The sequence below is a fragment of the Leguminivora glycinivorella genome, chromosome 9, assembly GCF_023078275.1.
Source record: "Leguminivora glycinivorella isolate SPB_JAAS2020 chromosome 9, LegGlyc_1.1, whole genome shotgun sequence".
Lineage (NCBI taxonomy): Eukaryota > Metazoa > Arthropoda > Insecta > Lepidoptera > Tortricidae > Leguminivora > Leguminivora glycinivorella.
The window spans coordinates 12,958,564-12,975,052 of record NC_062979.1 but is presented as its reverse complement, the minus strand read 5'-3'; the positions used below and the strand labels follow the sequence as shown (position 1 = coordinate 12,975,052).

Sequence of the window (16,489 nt, the reverse complement as noted above, 5' to 3'; positions counted from 1 at the left end):
ACAAAATCGCCTTTTGTACGTGCTTTGATGAAAGTGAAAGAAAAGCTGATTCGGAGGGGACTACCTCTACCTAATTTGAAATATTTATTCCAAAGAAGTCCACTTTGCTATCATAGGATAGTCAATATCATAACCGAGCATTTCTTTTTTTTTGTAATTTTTTTTATTTTGTTTTTTTTGGGAATTTTAGGTCAATTGTACTCAGAATCACGAGTACTTGCAATCTCACTGGGAGACAAAAAGTGTCCCAGAATTTCCATACATTTTTGTTACTTTCCTCTTTTGTTACCCCATACAACATGTACGCAAAATGGTAACAAAATAGGAAAAAACCGTATAGGACAATTTTTTAAGTACTAGGATTGAAAAAGCTAGTGATTCTGAGTAGAAATAGCATAATTTTTTTCAAAAATATCACATATCATAAAAGTGGCAAAAAAAAGAAATGCTCAACCACCAGCGCTGCCTTTACTGGCACAACAAACTAAATACAAAAGATACAATAGCCCGCCTACAAATTTATTTTTGCCCGAAGGTGCCCGCTGAGAGGGGTACCGGAGGGATCTCCCTGTATTTCTTTTTTGCATAACCTGCCAGTCTATATCATAGCCACCAGCGCTGCCTTTAACTGGCACGACAAATAAGTTGTTGATAGTGCTGTCGTAGATAAGGTATGTTCTTACAATTTATAAATACAACAGGTACAATAGCTACGAACCTCGTAAGGCGGCCCTGAGAGAGGTACCGGAGGAATCTCCTAGTATTTCTGCATCACTTGCCAGTCTAAATCGTAGCCACCAGCGCTGTTAACTGGCACCACAAATAAGTTGTTGGCAGCGCCATTAGGAACTTTTTACAATTTAAAAATACAACAGGTACAATAGGTACGAACCTCGTAAGGCGGCACTGAGAGAGGCCCCGGAGGAATCTCCTAGTATTTCTGCTCCACCTGACAGTCTATATCATAGCCACCAGCGCTGTTAACTGGCACCACAAATAACTTGTTGGCAACAAGTTATTTGTGGTGCCAGTTACAATAGCTACGAGCCTCGTAAGGCGGTCCTGAGAGAGGTACCGGAGGGATCTCCTTGTATTTCTGCTCCACTTGCCAGTCTATATCATAGCCACCAGCGCTGTTAACTGGTACCACAAATAAGTTGTTGGCAGCGCCATTTTATATGAGGAACTTTTTGCAATTTATAAATACAACAGGTACAATAACTACGAACCTCGTAAGGCGGCCCTGAGGGAGGTACCGGAGGGATCTCCTTGTATTTCTGCATGACTTGCCAGTCTATATCGTAGCCACCAGCACTGCCTTTAACTGGCACGACCAATAAGTTGTTGGCAGCGCCATTTTAAATTTGGATTTTTTTACAATCTAAAAATACAACAGGTACAATAGCTACGAACCTCGTAAGGCGGCCCTGAGGGAGGTACCGGAGGAATCTCCTTGTATTTCTGCATGACTTGCCAGTCTATATCGTAGCCACCAGCACTGCCTTTAACTGGCACCACAAATAAGTTGTTGACAGTGCCATCGTAGATGAGGAACTTTTTGGCGATTTCCAGGACTTGGTCGAAGACGAAGAAGTGGAACCTATAAGAAATATAACACTGACTACATAGTGCCTATTAAATATAAATTTGATGAATCGCTCAATGGAACTTCTTTTTACTCGTAGTTTGTTCATTTTTAACACACATTAAAAAATTGTTTCTATTTATTTGTTTCGTATGTGTTGATACTTTAATTACGTATTACTTCACGCGTAAATGACAACTAAACAAGTACAGGGGGGCTACCATGAACTGCTAAAGCCGTTCAGTTTAGGTTGAGAGAGAGGGACGGAGCTATGGAACTGTTCGTACCTTTCTCTCAACCTAAAGTGAATGGCTTTAGCACTTCATGGTAACCCCCCTGGTCAATGGCGTGAATGGAATGAATGAGTGAAAGGAAATATGCATGTGTGTGACAGATTAACCAATGAAATGGTCGCTCTTGACAGTTTTTTTTTATTTTTTTTATTTTTTATTTAAGGAATACCAACAGCTGTTTACACAGATAATACAACAAACATAAAAAACAAAGAACCGATTACAGGAACTCACAGGTAGTGATTAAACAAAAATAAAAAGATGCACACACATTCGTGTGACACGCGAACATAAAAATAAGTTATACATAAAAAAAGTTTTTGCAGGAGAAATTAAATTTCACGACTTCGTCAACTAAAAAAATAAAAATACACTTTGTGAGATTCTTTGTGCAGGTACATAGTGTAGGTTTAATAGCTAAGATACAGTTAAATTCTAAAATTCAGTATCACATTGGTACTTATATTACTTATACTATGAGATCACAGACTATTTGGTACGCTCACTGTTGCGAGTGTATATCGATACAGGTGTCACTCATACAATCAGTTTTGTTCTTACATTCGTGCCGGCTTTCGTGAAACGATCTGTAATTTATAATTGCCTTGAAGTTCTTTGTATACCTATATTACCTATGGCTGTTTGATTTCTAAATACACACAAAAGCAAAAATACATCGTAGCGGAAAGGCGAGAAGTCAAACTATGTTATTACTGACGAATAAGTGCGTTTTCATATTATCCGATCCGATATCGGATGTAGGACCGGTATGCCATACATTTAAGCCGCCACCTTTGATTTTTGACCCTTGAAATCCTTCCGACATCCGATATGATAACGTGAAAACGCACTCACACTTCTAAACGTTTTGAAGACCTGCATCCCTTACCTTTTGATAAGATCCACCATATCACTATTAAGCGGTATGACCGCATAGTTCATATGCACTTCAATCATCACATCCCCGACCGCCAGAAACATAGGGAACTGGCATATTTTAGGGACCGCTTCAGGCGTTATGAACCCGTAGCCCTCGTCTCTTAGTAAAAGGTCGTAGAGCGCGCGCTCGCGAGTTTCTTGAGGCCTTTCGAAGCCGATTTTAAGTTTTATTATGTGTAGGTAGTATTGCTGGCTGTGTGACATGGATCCGGATAGGTATAATGGGAACTGGAAACATAATATAGCGTCAGTAAACCTTCGAACTATTAAAATTTTGAAAAAAAAACCCGACTGCGACATAGTAGACCGATTTTCATGAAACATGGCTAAGAACAGTCCCGACTAACTCAGCTTTCAGCAACAAAAACTAAATCTAAATCGGTTCATCCGTTCGGGAGCTACGATGCCACAGACAGACAGACACGTCAAACTTATACACCCCGTCGTTTTTGCATCGGGAGTTAAAAACACGCGGAGAGCCCGCAGTCTCATCCACCGAGTGTATTTATTGAAGATACAATGTGAGTTTAGTGATAGGTCATTCCGTAGAAATCTCATCACAGTACGATAAAGAGTACCATCGTACACTATGGCTACTCCCGCTCCCCGCTGAAAGGACCGCCCACCCTTTCGGTTACGTAACAGTAACCGCCTGTCAAAAACGCGAACAGTCGACCAGTCATATTTCACACATACAAGCATAGTACGCGTTCACCTACACGAGCTTAGACCGTTTGCTAGGAACGCGCCTCTTTATTTGATCGCCAGTGTCCGAAGTGTGCTTTCATAGGCAATATTCCCTGTTGAGGGAAGTTTACTAGGAACGGCCGATCACTAAATGTGACATGTGATGTTGAAGTCTTTACTAATTGATTAAAAAAATTTACCACTTTATCATGTTTTCGCATTCTTTTCTTAGTGCCAGCCTTATGCGAGGCACCCTCGTCATCTTCATCTTCTTGATCCCATGGCCAGTTTAGGAAGCAGGACCTTATGTCCGGGACCTCGAAGTCCACATTTCTGTTCAGAGATGTATAAAAATAATAGTTATTAACATTAAAAAAGAACATACTTAATTTAGGACGATATAATACGGGACTGACTAAGTCCATACAAAAAAGCGTACCCCTGAAATGTATGGGCTTTTAGACTTAAAACTAGATGGCGCTGTTCGCAGCCTGAAATGGCCAAAATCATATTTTCCCCAAGTACTTTTGCGTTTCTATTTTTTATAAGAACAAATACATAATTAATATCGTCTTCGGTTACCGCGATAGTTACTCATGAAATAAAACTATGGAAACGGATTAAATCGCGTATAATGAATTTAAAATCCCGACTTTTCGAATTCATTATACGCGATTTAATCCGTTTCCATAGTTTTATTTCATGAACAAATACATATTTCTTTATTTTATTATCATAATATCACGTCAATGCACATTAAAAAAAAATGTAGGCATCATCCGTGTAGTTATGACAGTATTTAATAGATGGCGCTAAAAAAAATAGCGACACAAGCTTTCACTAGAATCAGTTGAGAAATGCTACCTATAGAAAATAGTCACATACGAAAGTCAAATTAGACCAAGCCTATTTAAGTATCTACTCTATTGCTTAATTATTAGTATAATTAAAGTATCAAATTGTAGCATTACCGGAAGCCACTGAAAACACGATAATAAAAAGTTGTTAGAATTATCAAAGAGCATCAAGTATATAGAGTTACTGTCAAAGTATAATAAAATCTGTAGACACAGTGCCATCTCTCGACACAGCATTAAATCACCATTTGGCCCATAGCGCCATCTAGCCGAGAGTCAGCCAAATGTGTAGCGCCATCTAGGCGAGCGTACAATGCGTACATGTATGTTAATAGTTCTGAGGTACGTTTTTTCATAGACTTTTATTACACGGAATTATATACGTCTGGAAGAAGCATATATGGCTATATGGCGCTGAAGTTTTTAAATAATGAACGAAACAAAACATACCCATAATTCCGAGGCAGCATTGTCACTCGGTCTAGTTCGCCTTCTTGGTGCAGTCTTATGCACGCGTTGAGTGCTGCTGATCTCTTGGCTATCTTCAGGTTGAGGTACGGTTTACCCTAAATATTTGTTAGCGGATTAACAAATTAATTTTCTAGATTTTGACTACTATCATGGATTTCCGCAAAGTAACGCCAGTTTTCATAGATTATACAACGAACATGAGCACTGCAGACACAAAGTTTCAGAATAATTTAATTCGGTACTGGTGTAGATTTAGAAATTTTGACGTTGCCTATATAACGTCGCGTCGTGCGTATGTAGTAAGTGAGACCACCAAGTGAGTGAGACCAAACGGAAAACTAAACCAGGAATATATATTATTTCTTTTTTTATCTCATTTCGGAGGCCAAGATTTTGTATCATTAGATTTATATTGACCGGGAAATAGACATCGAAAACGGAGTCTTCCGTGATAATAATGCATGTAACCGCGTCGAAATATCGGGAACTCGACAAAAATCAAAAAGGTAATCACGGTCTATATCCCGGTCAATATAAGTCAAATGAAAATGACCGTGAATCATTCAAAACATTCATTTTGTATCATTCAAAAGAGTTCGTTACTTTTCGTGTTTACCTTTATTGGTTCTTTGACAGGACAAGCGATGGGCATGATTATGGTGACGACTATACCCGCATAATGCCCCCTGTGATCGTCAACCGACTCCTTAATCCACATGGGAGTTATCGTTGTAAATTGGTCGTGCGGTAGGCACGAACAGTAGCGATTGAGTAAACTTATAGCTCCTACTGCGTGGAGACAACCTGTAGATGTAAAAGTATGTTTTCATTAACAAAGAGTTTTCTTTTAAATTGAAAAAAATATCATACACGAAAGAAAAAACGACAAGACCCACTGGTGGCCGAGCCGGGAATCGAACCCGGGTCTTCAGCACACGCGGCTAACGTCATTACTACTAGACAACCCGCCCGCCGTGGTACCCGAGGAAATTTCTCCAGTGTATGTTATCTCTGATAAGTTGAGAAAGGGTTTCCTTTCATACCGAAGTATTGGAATTTGGGTTCATTTGTGTTTTTTTTCGGAAAACAGGCGGAAATTTATGCAAGTATTTGTAAATATTTTTTTTATGAGAAAATGCTCAAAGTCTACCGTAATTTATAGTTGAGTTGATCAACTATAACAAAGAGGATCGAGTATTATAGAGAATTACTGTCGAAGTAAAATGTGTAATCAAAGTGCATAGATTGCCATCTCTTGACACAGGCTTAAAACTTTTGAACCTCAGTTTTGACAATTTGGCCCATATTCTTAGCTTGATATGTTTTAAAATGTCAAATATTAATATTAGCGCCATCTAGCTGAGCGTACCCCAAAGGTGTAATGCCATCTAGGCCACCGTACCTTTTTCTGTATGGTAATACTGAGGTACGTTTTTTTCTTAGACTTTATCTGTCTATACGGAGTTATATATGAGGCGTGGAATGTAGGGGACCCTATCTATACTTCCTGTATTGCTCTTATTTCCGTAGAGTCTAAACATGCGACTATGCGACATATTATTGTGTTCAACAAACGAATCGAGAGAGGTTTGGTCTCTTTCTTGTGCATACAGCCATAGTTGCAAAGATATTTGAAATTGCACATTATAAATACCTAGGGTACCAAATCCTAAGTACAAACACCTTATTCTGAATACTCTAAAAATATTTGATTGATTTGTAAACCTTACCATCTGACGTGTCCGCAAAACGCTCCATGGAGTGCGACGTATGATATTATAACTCTAAACTTACTTCCATAGGGATTGTTGTATGGTGGAATGTCATCCTCGTCGTACATGGTTTGTATGGAAGACTCCGAAGGAGCTTCTCTGGTATCCGAGGATCCTACGAGTAACTGCAAACATATATCATAAAAGATAATATAATTGAAGTAAATAACGACAAAATTAAAATTTTGAAAAAACCCCCTACCGCGACATAGTGGACCGATTTTTATGAAACATGGCTAAGAACACTCCCGACTAACTCAGCTTTCAAACAAAAAAAAACTAAATCGAAATCGGTTCATCCGTTCGGGAGCTACGATGCCACAGACAGACAAACAGACAGACAGACACGTCTAACTTATAACTTATAACACCCCGTCGTTTTTGCGTCGGGGGTTCAAAATAAGTAGGTATAAAGGTACAATTTTTTGTCTCAAAACTTGGACCAAATAAGCACGCAACATTAATTGTATGAGTCTGAAATAATAACCACAAAATTAAAATTTTCAAAAAACCTCCGACCGCGACATAGTGGACCGATTTTCATGAAACATGGCTAAGAACACTCTCAACTAACTCAGCTTTCAAACAACTAACCTATCTACAAAATTAAAATAAAAAAAAACCCCGACGGCGACATAGTAAACCGAACACTCCCGACTAAGTCACCTTTCAGACAAAAAAAACTAAATCTAAATCGGTTCATCCGTTCGGGAGCTACGATGCCACAGACAGATACACACACACAGACAGACAAACAGACAGACAGACAGACAGACACGTCAAACTTATAACACCCCGTCGTTTTTGCGTCGGGGGTTAAAAAAAACTAAATCTAAATCGGTTCATCCGTTCGGGAGCAACGATGCCACAGACAGACAGACACGTCAAACTTATAACACCCCTTCTTTTTTGCGTCGTGGGTTAAAAAACAAGGCTAAATCAGTTTACCTTTTGAATGTATTTCTCAGTCTGCATGAAGCTATGGTATTTGCTCATAAATTTGTCTCGATCGCTTGAGTTCACTAATAAAACGAAGCTGGAATCTGCACTCCTCGCTCGTCCTGAAAATATAACATCGATATTTAGGGCCGGTTGCATCAAACCGTCTGTCACCGTTAAAGCGGTTGTAAAATTTTATTGTATGGGAAGTTCTATAGTCGTCTGCTGCTTGACGATGATGTGACTGTCAAATGTAGTTGATACTGGCCCTTAGACTCCGAACTATGAACAGGATTCTATCACCAATCGCCTCCCGGGCGATATTTCGTATAGTGGTTAATGGCCATCAATAGGTAATAAAATCTAATGGGCGTCAGCTGCCGCTTTGTTGGGTGAGTCGAGGAATGTCAGCCACCGAAACAGGTAGACAGAATTTGTAAATTCAGTCATCGCCTCCCGTTGTATATTTTGTGAGATGATTTAGATGATTTCTAGAGCTTTTATGAACAAAAAAATCGTCAGTCGGGTGTATCACGGTTGTAAACCGTCAGCTGTTCAAATTGCATGAAACACTCGTTTATTCATTTTTGGCATAGGATATGTATTTTTTTTTTATAACATTTATATAAAAATCAGTGTACCTTTGCTTTGAATATAGGAGCGATATTCCAATGGCGCATCGAAGCGCAGTACCAACAGGCATTGAGGAATGTCCACGCCCTCTTCAATCACGCTCGTCGCTATTAAACAGTTGAGTTCCCTGAAAATCAAACGAAATATATGATGTTGAGGAGAGATAAGGACATCATAATTGAGACAAGTTAACTGAGATAACGCCATTTTAAATGCAGTTGACGAAATCTTATCGACTGAGTGGCGTCCCAAACTCTTAAGTCTTTAAGAAGAACAATTCAGGCTAGTCTCCTTTAAACGTCGTCGGCCGTTGCGAGCGATGAGCCATCAGCGATAGAAATGAACAAAAGATAGTCGCCTTCGTGTAAATAAAAGAGAGAGAGAGAGAGAGAGAGAGAGAGAGAGAGAGAGAGAGAGAGCGATTTATAGTTCATTCTCGGCGACAAATTAAAACACGTTCTATCGTTTTTTTTTTTTTTTTTTTTTATTATAAATGGGCTTACTCTTGACCACAGACTAGCCAAAGGCAAAGACGTGGCCTACGATGGAGTGAGTCTAGTCTTTTATTTACACGCTTACGCCTTTGGTGGGACCAGTGCCTAAAGCAATGCCGTGCTAGACGACAACAAATTATATATATATCATCATCCTCCTCGCGTTATCCCGGCATTTGTCACGGCTCATGCCTGGGGTCCGCTCTGACAACTAATTCCAAGATTTGGCTTAGGCACTATACTCTGTCAAACAAGTCTGTCAGTAAATAAGAACAAAGAAAACTATATGCATCCTTTTCTTTAGGGTGCTAGAGAAAAGGATACCTATAGTTTTCTTTGTTCTTATTTACTGACAGACTTGTTTGACAGGTTATAGTTACGAAAGCGACTGCCATCTGACCTTCCGACCCGAAGGGTAACTAGACCTTATTGGAATTAGTCCGGTTTCCTCACGATGTTTTCCTTCACCGAAAAGCGACTGGCAAATATCAAATGACATTTCGCACATAAGTTCCGAAAAACTCATTGGTACGAGTTGTGAGACTCATTGGTAGAGTCGCACGCTCTTACCGCTAGGCTACCAGCGTTTCAACAAATAATATACATCAAATTCTAAATTCTAATATTGTTCGTGTTTCATCCTATGTTTGAGCACTTTAAAGATAAGTACTTACTTATTCCGAAACTTTAGCAGCGCCTTGTGACTAGCCTTCTTGACATAAGCTTGCTCCCTAGTACTCTTATACGGATCGATGTTGAAACCAACCAAGAAATCGTGTTTTAGGAAACTGAACTCCTCTGGGTTAGCTTGTTTCACGTCTTTGAGTAAGTTATACAGGATTTTGGCGGTGAATCGCTGTTGTGTGAAGATTATTCCCGATAGAGGCTCGTTCGATTTGTTTTTTCTTCGTATTACTGAAAAATAGTAATAATGTGAATGAATTATATGTCAAACTAAGTCCTTTAACCCTTAATTGCATGTTTTTTTCTTTTTTTTAACAGTATATTATAGATATATGATACCTATGGCCCATTTCTCAAAACTGAAAGTTACAAGTTACAAGCGGAAGTCTCTTTTCAACCTCAATGTTTGTGATGTTTGGAAACTGACTGTAATAATGAAATTAATCAAATTACAATACGGTTGTACTCACGTTTTTATATCGCTATTGCTGCGACATGTTTCGGGCCAATTCGGAGGCCCCTCTTCAGGCATATAGGAGTTCACGCGACGGTTAACTCCGCAGACTAACCGCGCCGCGAATTGGCCCGAAACATGTCGCAGCAATAGCGATATAATAACGTGAGTACAACCGTATTGTAATTTGATTATTTGAAGATGTCTCACGAAAGTTAAACGTGTATAATAATGAAATTGTACATAATTCACTTAAACACCACTTAAAAACTCATTAAAAAAAATCATTAATTTTCGGAGGCGTAAGTAAAATGTCCATTTACACAAATTACTGCCGCGTTGTTTTCAAACAGGTTTAACTTCTTAATGATATGCGTCAGCTATTATTATAGCGAAGAACAAAAATAAAAAAAAAAAATTTAAAAGATAAGATTAAATTTCTTGAATAACTACACTTAAAAATTTAATAATAATTCCGCAGAACTACCTTTAATTAATATGATAAGGACTGTATCGTTAAGTATAAGGACAAAACAAACCTCGCCTAAATGTTGACATGTGCATAATTTTGTATTATTATGTTCCGAGAGTATGATCTTAAGGTATTGGTAAGTACTATTTGATATAAGAAGGTCTGATATTTTTTTATTTTAGGGATTTTATGGTACTTTCATTAAGGTCTAGCAAATAAATTTCGGACAACCCCTATCTGGCTTAATTTGAGAATATTTCAATGACTCTTTGTACGATTTCAACAAACAAAGGTTAATCTGCTGCCAATATATATTCTTTAAGAGTCCTCTTCATGGTTTTTCCAATTGGGTACTTGTAGAATAAATGCGGCGAATTTATATAATTTAAAAAAACGCAATTTTGAGCAACGTTCCGGATTGCCGTAATTTTTTGATGCTAGCAGGATGAGAGAAACAGATAAAAAAATTAGTGTGTGTGTGGATTGAGTGAGCACCTTCCGAAAATAAAAAAAAATATGCTGATCATTTAGTAAAAGTTCTAAAACAATTGTAAAACGAATCCCTGAATTTGTAAAAAGATAAATCAAAAGATACAGCCATTAACATGTGCTCACTCAGTTCTCACAAAATACCAACGAAAACAGTGAATATATTCATTTAACATATAATATTTATATACTAACATTTAGTAAAAAATAGGCCAACCTACCCCTATAAATATTAGATCACCTAGTGACGTATTAAATTTTTTACAAATAGTTTCTTATGCTCACTCAATCCACACACTTTTGAAAAGCCGAATTTTGATGAAAAACATAAGATTTAGACCGCTATTATATGTGTATAGTTTAGTAAAAGTGAAATGAGAATTTGTAAAATACAAAACAAACCACTAACGTGTCAGGTTTTTTTATAATAAATTTTTGTAAGTGCTCACTCAGTCCACACGTTTATATTTACACGTCTACAAATCGTAAGATATTTACATTTTTAACTTTCTCAAAACGTGTGGACTGAGTGAGCACTTACAAAAATTTATTATAAAAAAACCTGACACGTTAGTGGTTCGTTTTGTATTTTACAAATTCCCATTTCACTTTTACTAAACTATACACATATAATAGCGGTCTAAATCTTATGTTTTTCATCAAAATTCGGCTTTTCAAAAGTGTGTGGATTGAGTGAGCATAAGAAACTATTTGTAAAAAATTTAATACGTCACTAGGTGATCTAATATTTATAGAGGTAGGTTGGCCTATTTTTTACTAAATGTTAGTATATAAATATTATATGTTAAATGAATATATTCACTGTTTTCGTTGGTATTTTGTGAGAACTGAGTGAGCACATGTTAATGGCTGTATCTTTTGATTTATCTTTTTACAAATTCAGAGATTCGTTTTACAATTGTTTTAGAACTTTTACTAAATGATCAGCATATTTTTTTTTATTTTCGGAAGGTGCTCACTCAATCCACACACACACAAAAATTAGCCATAGGCCAAAGTCTAATTGACATTCATGGTGTTTGAACAGTGCTTAAACCAGATCGATATAAACAATGTATGATAGTCAAATTCGACATCAAAGTCGGAGTTAGAGTAAGCACCATGCCACATTCTCTAAATGGCCGCCATACACAGATCCTTAACTATATTTTTTTTAAATAACAGTGGCTAGACTATGTCCAGATATTCTGCTTTGTGGATCATGTGTCGTTGAGGTTCGCACCATACAATTTTTTTTCGCAATCGTATCGTCTTTTACGCACTTTGTGAATTTTCTAGTAGCATTTGTCCGGAATCGTAATTGGTACTCGGGAGGATTAAGTCAATACTGTCTAAACCATATGCTTTACGTCGAGTTTCTAGGACAAAATGTGTACCTTATTATGTGCCTTATTAAGCCCATGGCTTGTTATAAGAAAATAATATAATAGCAAATAAATACGGCTACTTAAAGTTGTCTTCATACTTAACGATACAGTCTTTATGACAGTGTTAATGATGGAAATTTCCATCACCATGCAAAAAAGGGTTATATTGGGACAAATCAATAACTTACATATCTCAAATAACTATGTCCTCAAAACAAACGTCAAGGTAAAACTGATATTCGAAGGTAGTTTTTTTATTATCCGACATCACAGAGAACCTCCTATAGAGTGCCAATATTGTAAATTTTGTGCGCGCTACAAATCACCAGTGCTTGGGGCGCGAGGAGCGGGAGGGGAATGTGTTTAGCGCGCTGCGATTGGTCGTTTCAAGGACGGCAGGCAGTCGCGCCAGATGAAAAGGGAGTCGCGTAAATAGCCAGTGTAAGTTGACCTATGCCGGCTCTGAATAAATTATAAATATGACTTATTTGTGGAATGTAATACCGTCTGTTTTTAAATTTGATCTTCTTGTTACCTTTCCACGCCATTTCACACTACAGGTGGACATCTTTAAGGCATCAAAATTTATTTTATTTATTTATTTATTTATTAGTAAAAACATGTTTACATGACATTACAGTAAAACCAATGCGTCACGAAACTTAGATTTTAACAAAAAAGAGAGAAAATAAATAGAACAAAATTAAAAATAAAATTAAACAATTGATTTGGGCGATGACGTCACAGCGTGGCTCCGTTGCGTCGTTTGCCCCGGTGTGGGATTTGGCAGGTTGCCCCGGAACCGCCGAAAAACCACACCTTTCGGCCAGAAGTCTGCGCTCGCGATGGTGTCCTGCAGCGGCCGCGGCACGCGCACAACGAACGAGCTGAAGTGCACGTAGTGACGCGACTGCAGCTGTTGCACCCTCAGCGTGTAGCCAGTCTTCCGGCGAACGTAGTCCACCACCTCGTCAGCCATGGCGGAGTAATGCAGGCGAGACACGTAGAGCGCCCTACTCGGTGTGGCAATCCGTAGACCAGAATTCACCGGTTCCGCAGAGCCACACATAGTCTTGCGAGCCGCTCTGCGCGCCTTGCTCTTCTTTTCCACCAATGTGAACCCCTCTTCATCCACATTGGTGCGGGAAGTATTTTCCTTGGCAGGTGCCCGTACTTCACATCCCTTTGTAGTTGGTGCATTGACCCGGCTAGTTGCAGTAGACTGGCCGGCGGTGACGTCAGCGTATGCACGCTGACACCGTGATTTCGACGAAATAGGAGTCGGCCGCGCGCGGCGCGGGGCGGCGGCACGTGCAGCACTTTTTACAGCGTCAGCAGCGTGCAAACTAACCGACACGACACGAGTGTCCGTAGGTCGATGATCGCACTCCAAGTCTGAAACAGCTGACCGAGCTGGAGCATAACGCAAATATTTGATTTCGTTGCGTAACTCGGTAATCGTTTCCATGCTAGCTTCAAACTTCGAGATAACTGCGGCTAAACTTGTTTTTAGGGCCACGATTTCCCTAAACAAGCTGCGAACGTCGACGTTATCCGGATCGTACGGCGGAACGATGATATCCGTCGCAACAAACTCCGGAATCCGGTCTTTGTACTCCTTCAGGATCTTCTTAATGTCCTCGAGACTTTTCTTCCCGGTTTCGTCGCCTCTCCGGTGAGGTACATAGGTGCCGGCAATCCCAAGGGACTCGCACAACACTCTCTTCGCTTCACAGATGTCGTCCACGGAAAACTTCGACGCACGCGAAGACATCCGGAAAGCAGCTGCCGCATCCATCGCCCCTTCCAGTAACAGCTTGTCTTTTTCTTGAAGGAAAGCGAGGAATTCATTTACGATGGTTTGATTCGGTTTGGAATCTGCCATCGTGTCGATTACCGATCGCGGCAAAGCGCGCGCGCTGATTTCGCAATTATAATTTAATTAAACCATCAATGCGTCTGCACCGCTGCGCGCATTGGACTCGACTCTAAAATACCCTTTTTCAATTTTTTTATTGCGAAAAACACGAGCTGCTTTCGGGTCGGTTACTTGGTCGTTACTGATCGGGCACGGCGAGCGCCCGCGCTTATATCATGGCAAATACAAGTAAGGCTGGTGACCGCGAGTCGTCTTGTAATGGATGTCTATAGGGGTTGGTCTGTGTCCGACATAAACGCATAAAAAAACGATTCGTTACAATATCCCTTGTTTGCTAATAAAAAAATACAACATTTGAGCTTATATTTATAGGTACGTAGTTGAACTGTCGTAGATTTCTTACCTCCAGGCTTATTATATAAATCGGGGTTGAACTCTTTTAATACATTTAGCAGCTGTATAATCTGGTCTGAAGAATGTTTGATAATTCTCTCATACCCCTCTTCCTTTGACATGGACAGTAATAATATCATTCTTGCTCTGTAAAAGAAAAAGCGGACTTATGTACCTTAAATTGTATAGTTTCATGGCGCCATCTTGTGACCTAAATTAAAAACTTAAACTTTGCATCGACACTTCACCTCAAAAACACGGTTACTTGCACTCTGCAATTCATGTAGGCTTCTATTTCAGCGTACAGTTTTGTGTTAACGGAACAATTTTACGTTTGTAACTACACATTGTACTGCAAACGCAAAGTTGAAGAACACGGTCATAATCTTAAACAAACAAGCAGACAAAAAAACATTTTCGCACCAGTCCCTCTGACTCCTCAAGTACGGTCAACCAATTTGAATCCTAGGCCACTCTAGAACCCTGTCTCATTTAAACCATGTTCTATTTGCCATAAGAAGTCACATTGACGTTTACTGTGCAAAGGTTCTACAGTGGCCTAGGATTCAAATTGGTTGACTGTACCTACTAAAAACGCACATTATAATCGTTGAAATTTTCATGTTTTTCACACAACTTACCTATACTGAAAACAACCTTTAAATTATTCTTTCGTCACTACCACTATTAATTGGATGATTATCAACGCTTACCTATACCTTATAAATATAAGCACTCAATCTTTCAACTTGACATATTTAAAGTCCCATAACACTTAACGTGGCATTTAATGAGAAAAGGACCGTAGTATTACCTGAAATACAGGGCAAACTTGACCTTATTTGATTGCAAATAAAATGACCTAGACGCAACAGGAGGGGTTATCCCTTCATACAAACGCTCTCAACGAGAATGCTTTTTCCAATACAGATTATTTTTATTTTGATCTGTCTCGGACTATTATGCTTTTTTATATGTTTATTTTTAAAGGCGCTAGAGCCCATTGGTAATTTACAAAAACGGCCTAATTGATTACGCCGCAAAAAATGTGTGATATTCAAAATTGATAACAATTAGCCAAAGAAACTAAACAGTCCGACAAAGATTGTAATATATCATTGTTATTCAGATTCTCAAATATCGTTCCGATTGTTTAAGTTTTGGAGCAGGAAACAGTCAAGAGCGGCTCCTCGACTTTTAAGACTTTTTCGCAATATCCTATATAAATATACCTAGCTGTTTTGCTCGTGTCGCCTCTTAACATAAGTAGATTTCAGAAAGATATACAAATAAAGTACCTACTCACTTCGTTAAGTGTGTTATTACGAATTCGTAAAGTAACTCTTGTTCTTTGCTTAAAGACTTCCGCTTAAGCCGCTCCAGGAGAATGATGTAAGAGGTGATGCTCAAAGACCCACCGTATACGCCAAGGTCTTTTATGAACATCATCACTGAACTTATCATGTTCTTTACTGCTTTTACTATCTGAAAAAAAAAATGTTAACCTTTTTAACACCACGGTTAACGTTTGTCATCGTGAACTTAGTCAGAATGTACCAAGGCTGATATTCAGTGTGTGCCATATGTGTTAGCCCTTTACCCAAATGGGATCCATAGCTCAAACACAAATACAAACAAACAACATATTGAATTACTGCTGCCTCAAAAATGTATGAGTTAATGGAAATAAAAAGGTTATATTATGTGTTAGGCAGTTAGGCACCATTATTGCTTAGTACAGTCAGCATCAATAGCAGTGGATGAAATAACGTACCAAAAGTCATCCTGAATAACTTTTATAAATATTAATAAATCAATAAAATTCGTGGATAGGTTAGAAATGACAAAGTTTAATATTTTTAGGGTTCCGTATTCCATGTATAGACATGCATCTCTTTTTTGTTCAGCGGTTAGAATGGTAGTTACTTTTGAAGCATTATTTAATTCGCTATATACTTTTGATGCTGACTGTACACTGCCATTGCACGTCGTTGCCAAAACTTATCTTATATGGGATTCGCTTGTATTTTTATACGACTAATACATCGAAGTGTCACGTC

General features: G+C 38.6%; 1 protein-coding gene across 1 annotated transcript in view; it reads right to left on the bottom strand.

Annotated features, from left to right (window-relative positions):
- LOC125229852 (endoribonuclease Dicer) overlaps positions 1-16,489 on the bottom strand; it is a 101,936-nt gene that overhangs the window by 73,807 nt on the left and 11,640 nt on the right. The window contains exons 8-18 of the mRNA XM_048134791.1: positions 15,736-15,914; positions 14,440-14,576; positions 9,345-9,585; positions 8,185-8,303; positions 7,553-7,665; positions 6,627-6,729; positions 5,449-5,636; positions 4,812-4,927; positions 3,705-3,837; positions 2,768-3,045; positions 1,414-1,600 (exon numbers count right to left, since the gene is read on the bottom strand). Coding sequence (XP_047990748.1) covers positions 1,414-1,600; positions 2,768-3,045; positions 3,705-3,837; positions 4,812-4,927; positions 5,449-5,636; positions 6,627-6,729; positions 7,553-7,665; positions 8,185-8,303; positions 9,345-9,585; positions 14,440-14,576; positions 15,736-15,914 — 1,794 coding nt within the window. The remainder of the gene's footprint in view (positions 1-1,413; positions 1,601-2,767; positions 3,046-3,704; positions 3,838-4,811; positions 4,928-5,448; positions 5,637-6,626; positions 6,730-7,552; positions 7,666-8,184; positions 8,304-9,344; positions 9,586-14,439; positions 14,577-15,735; positions 15,915-16,489) is intronic.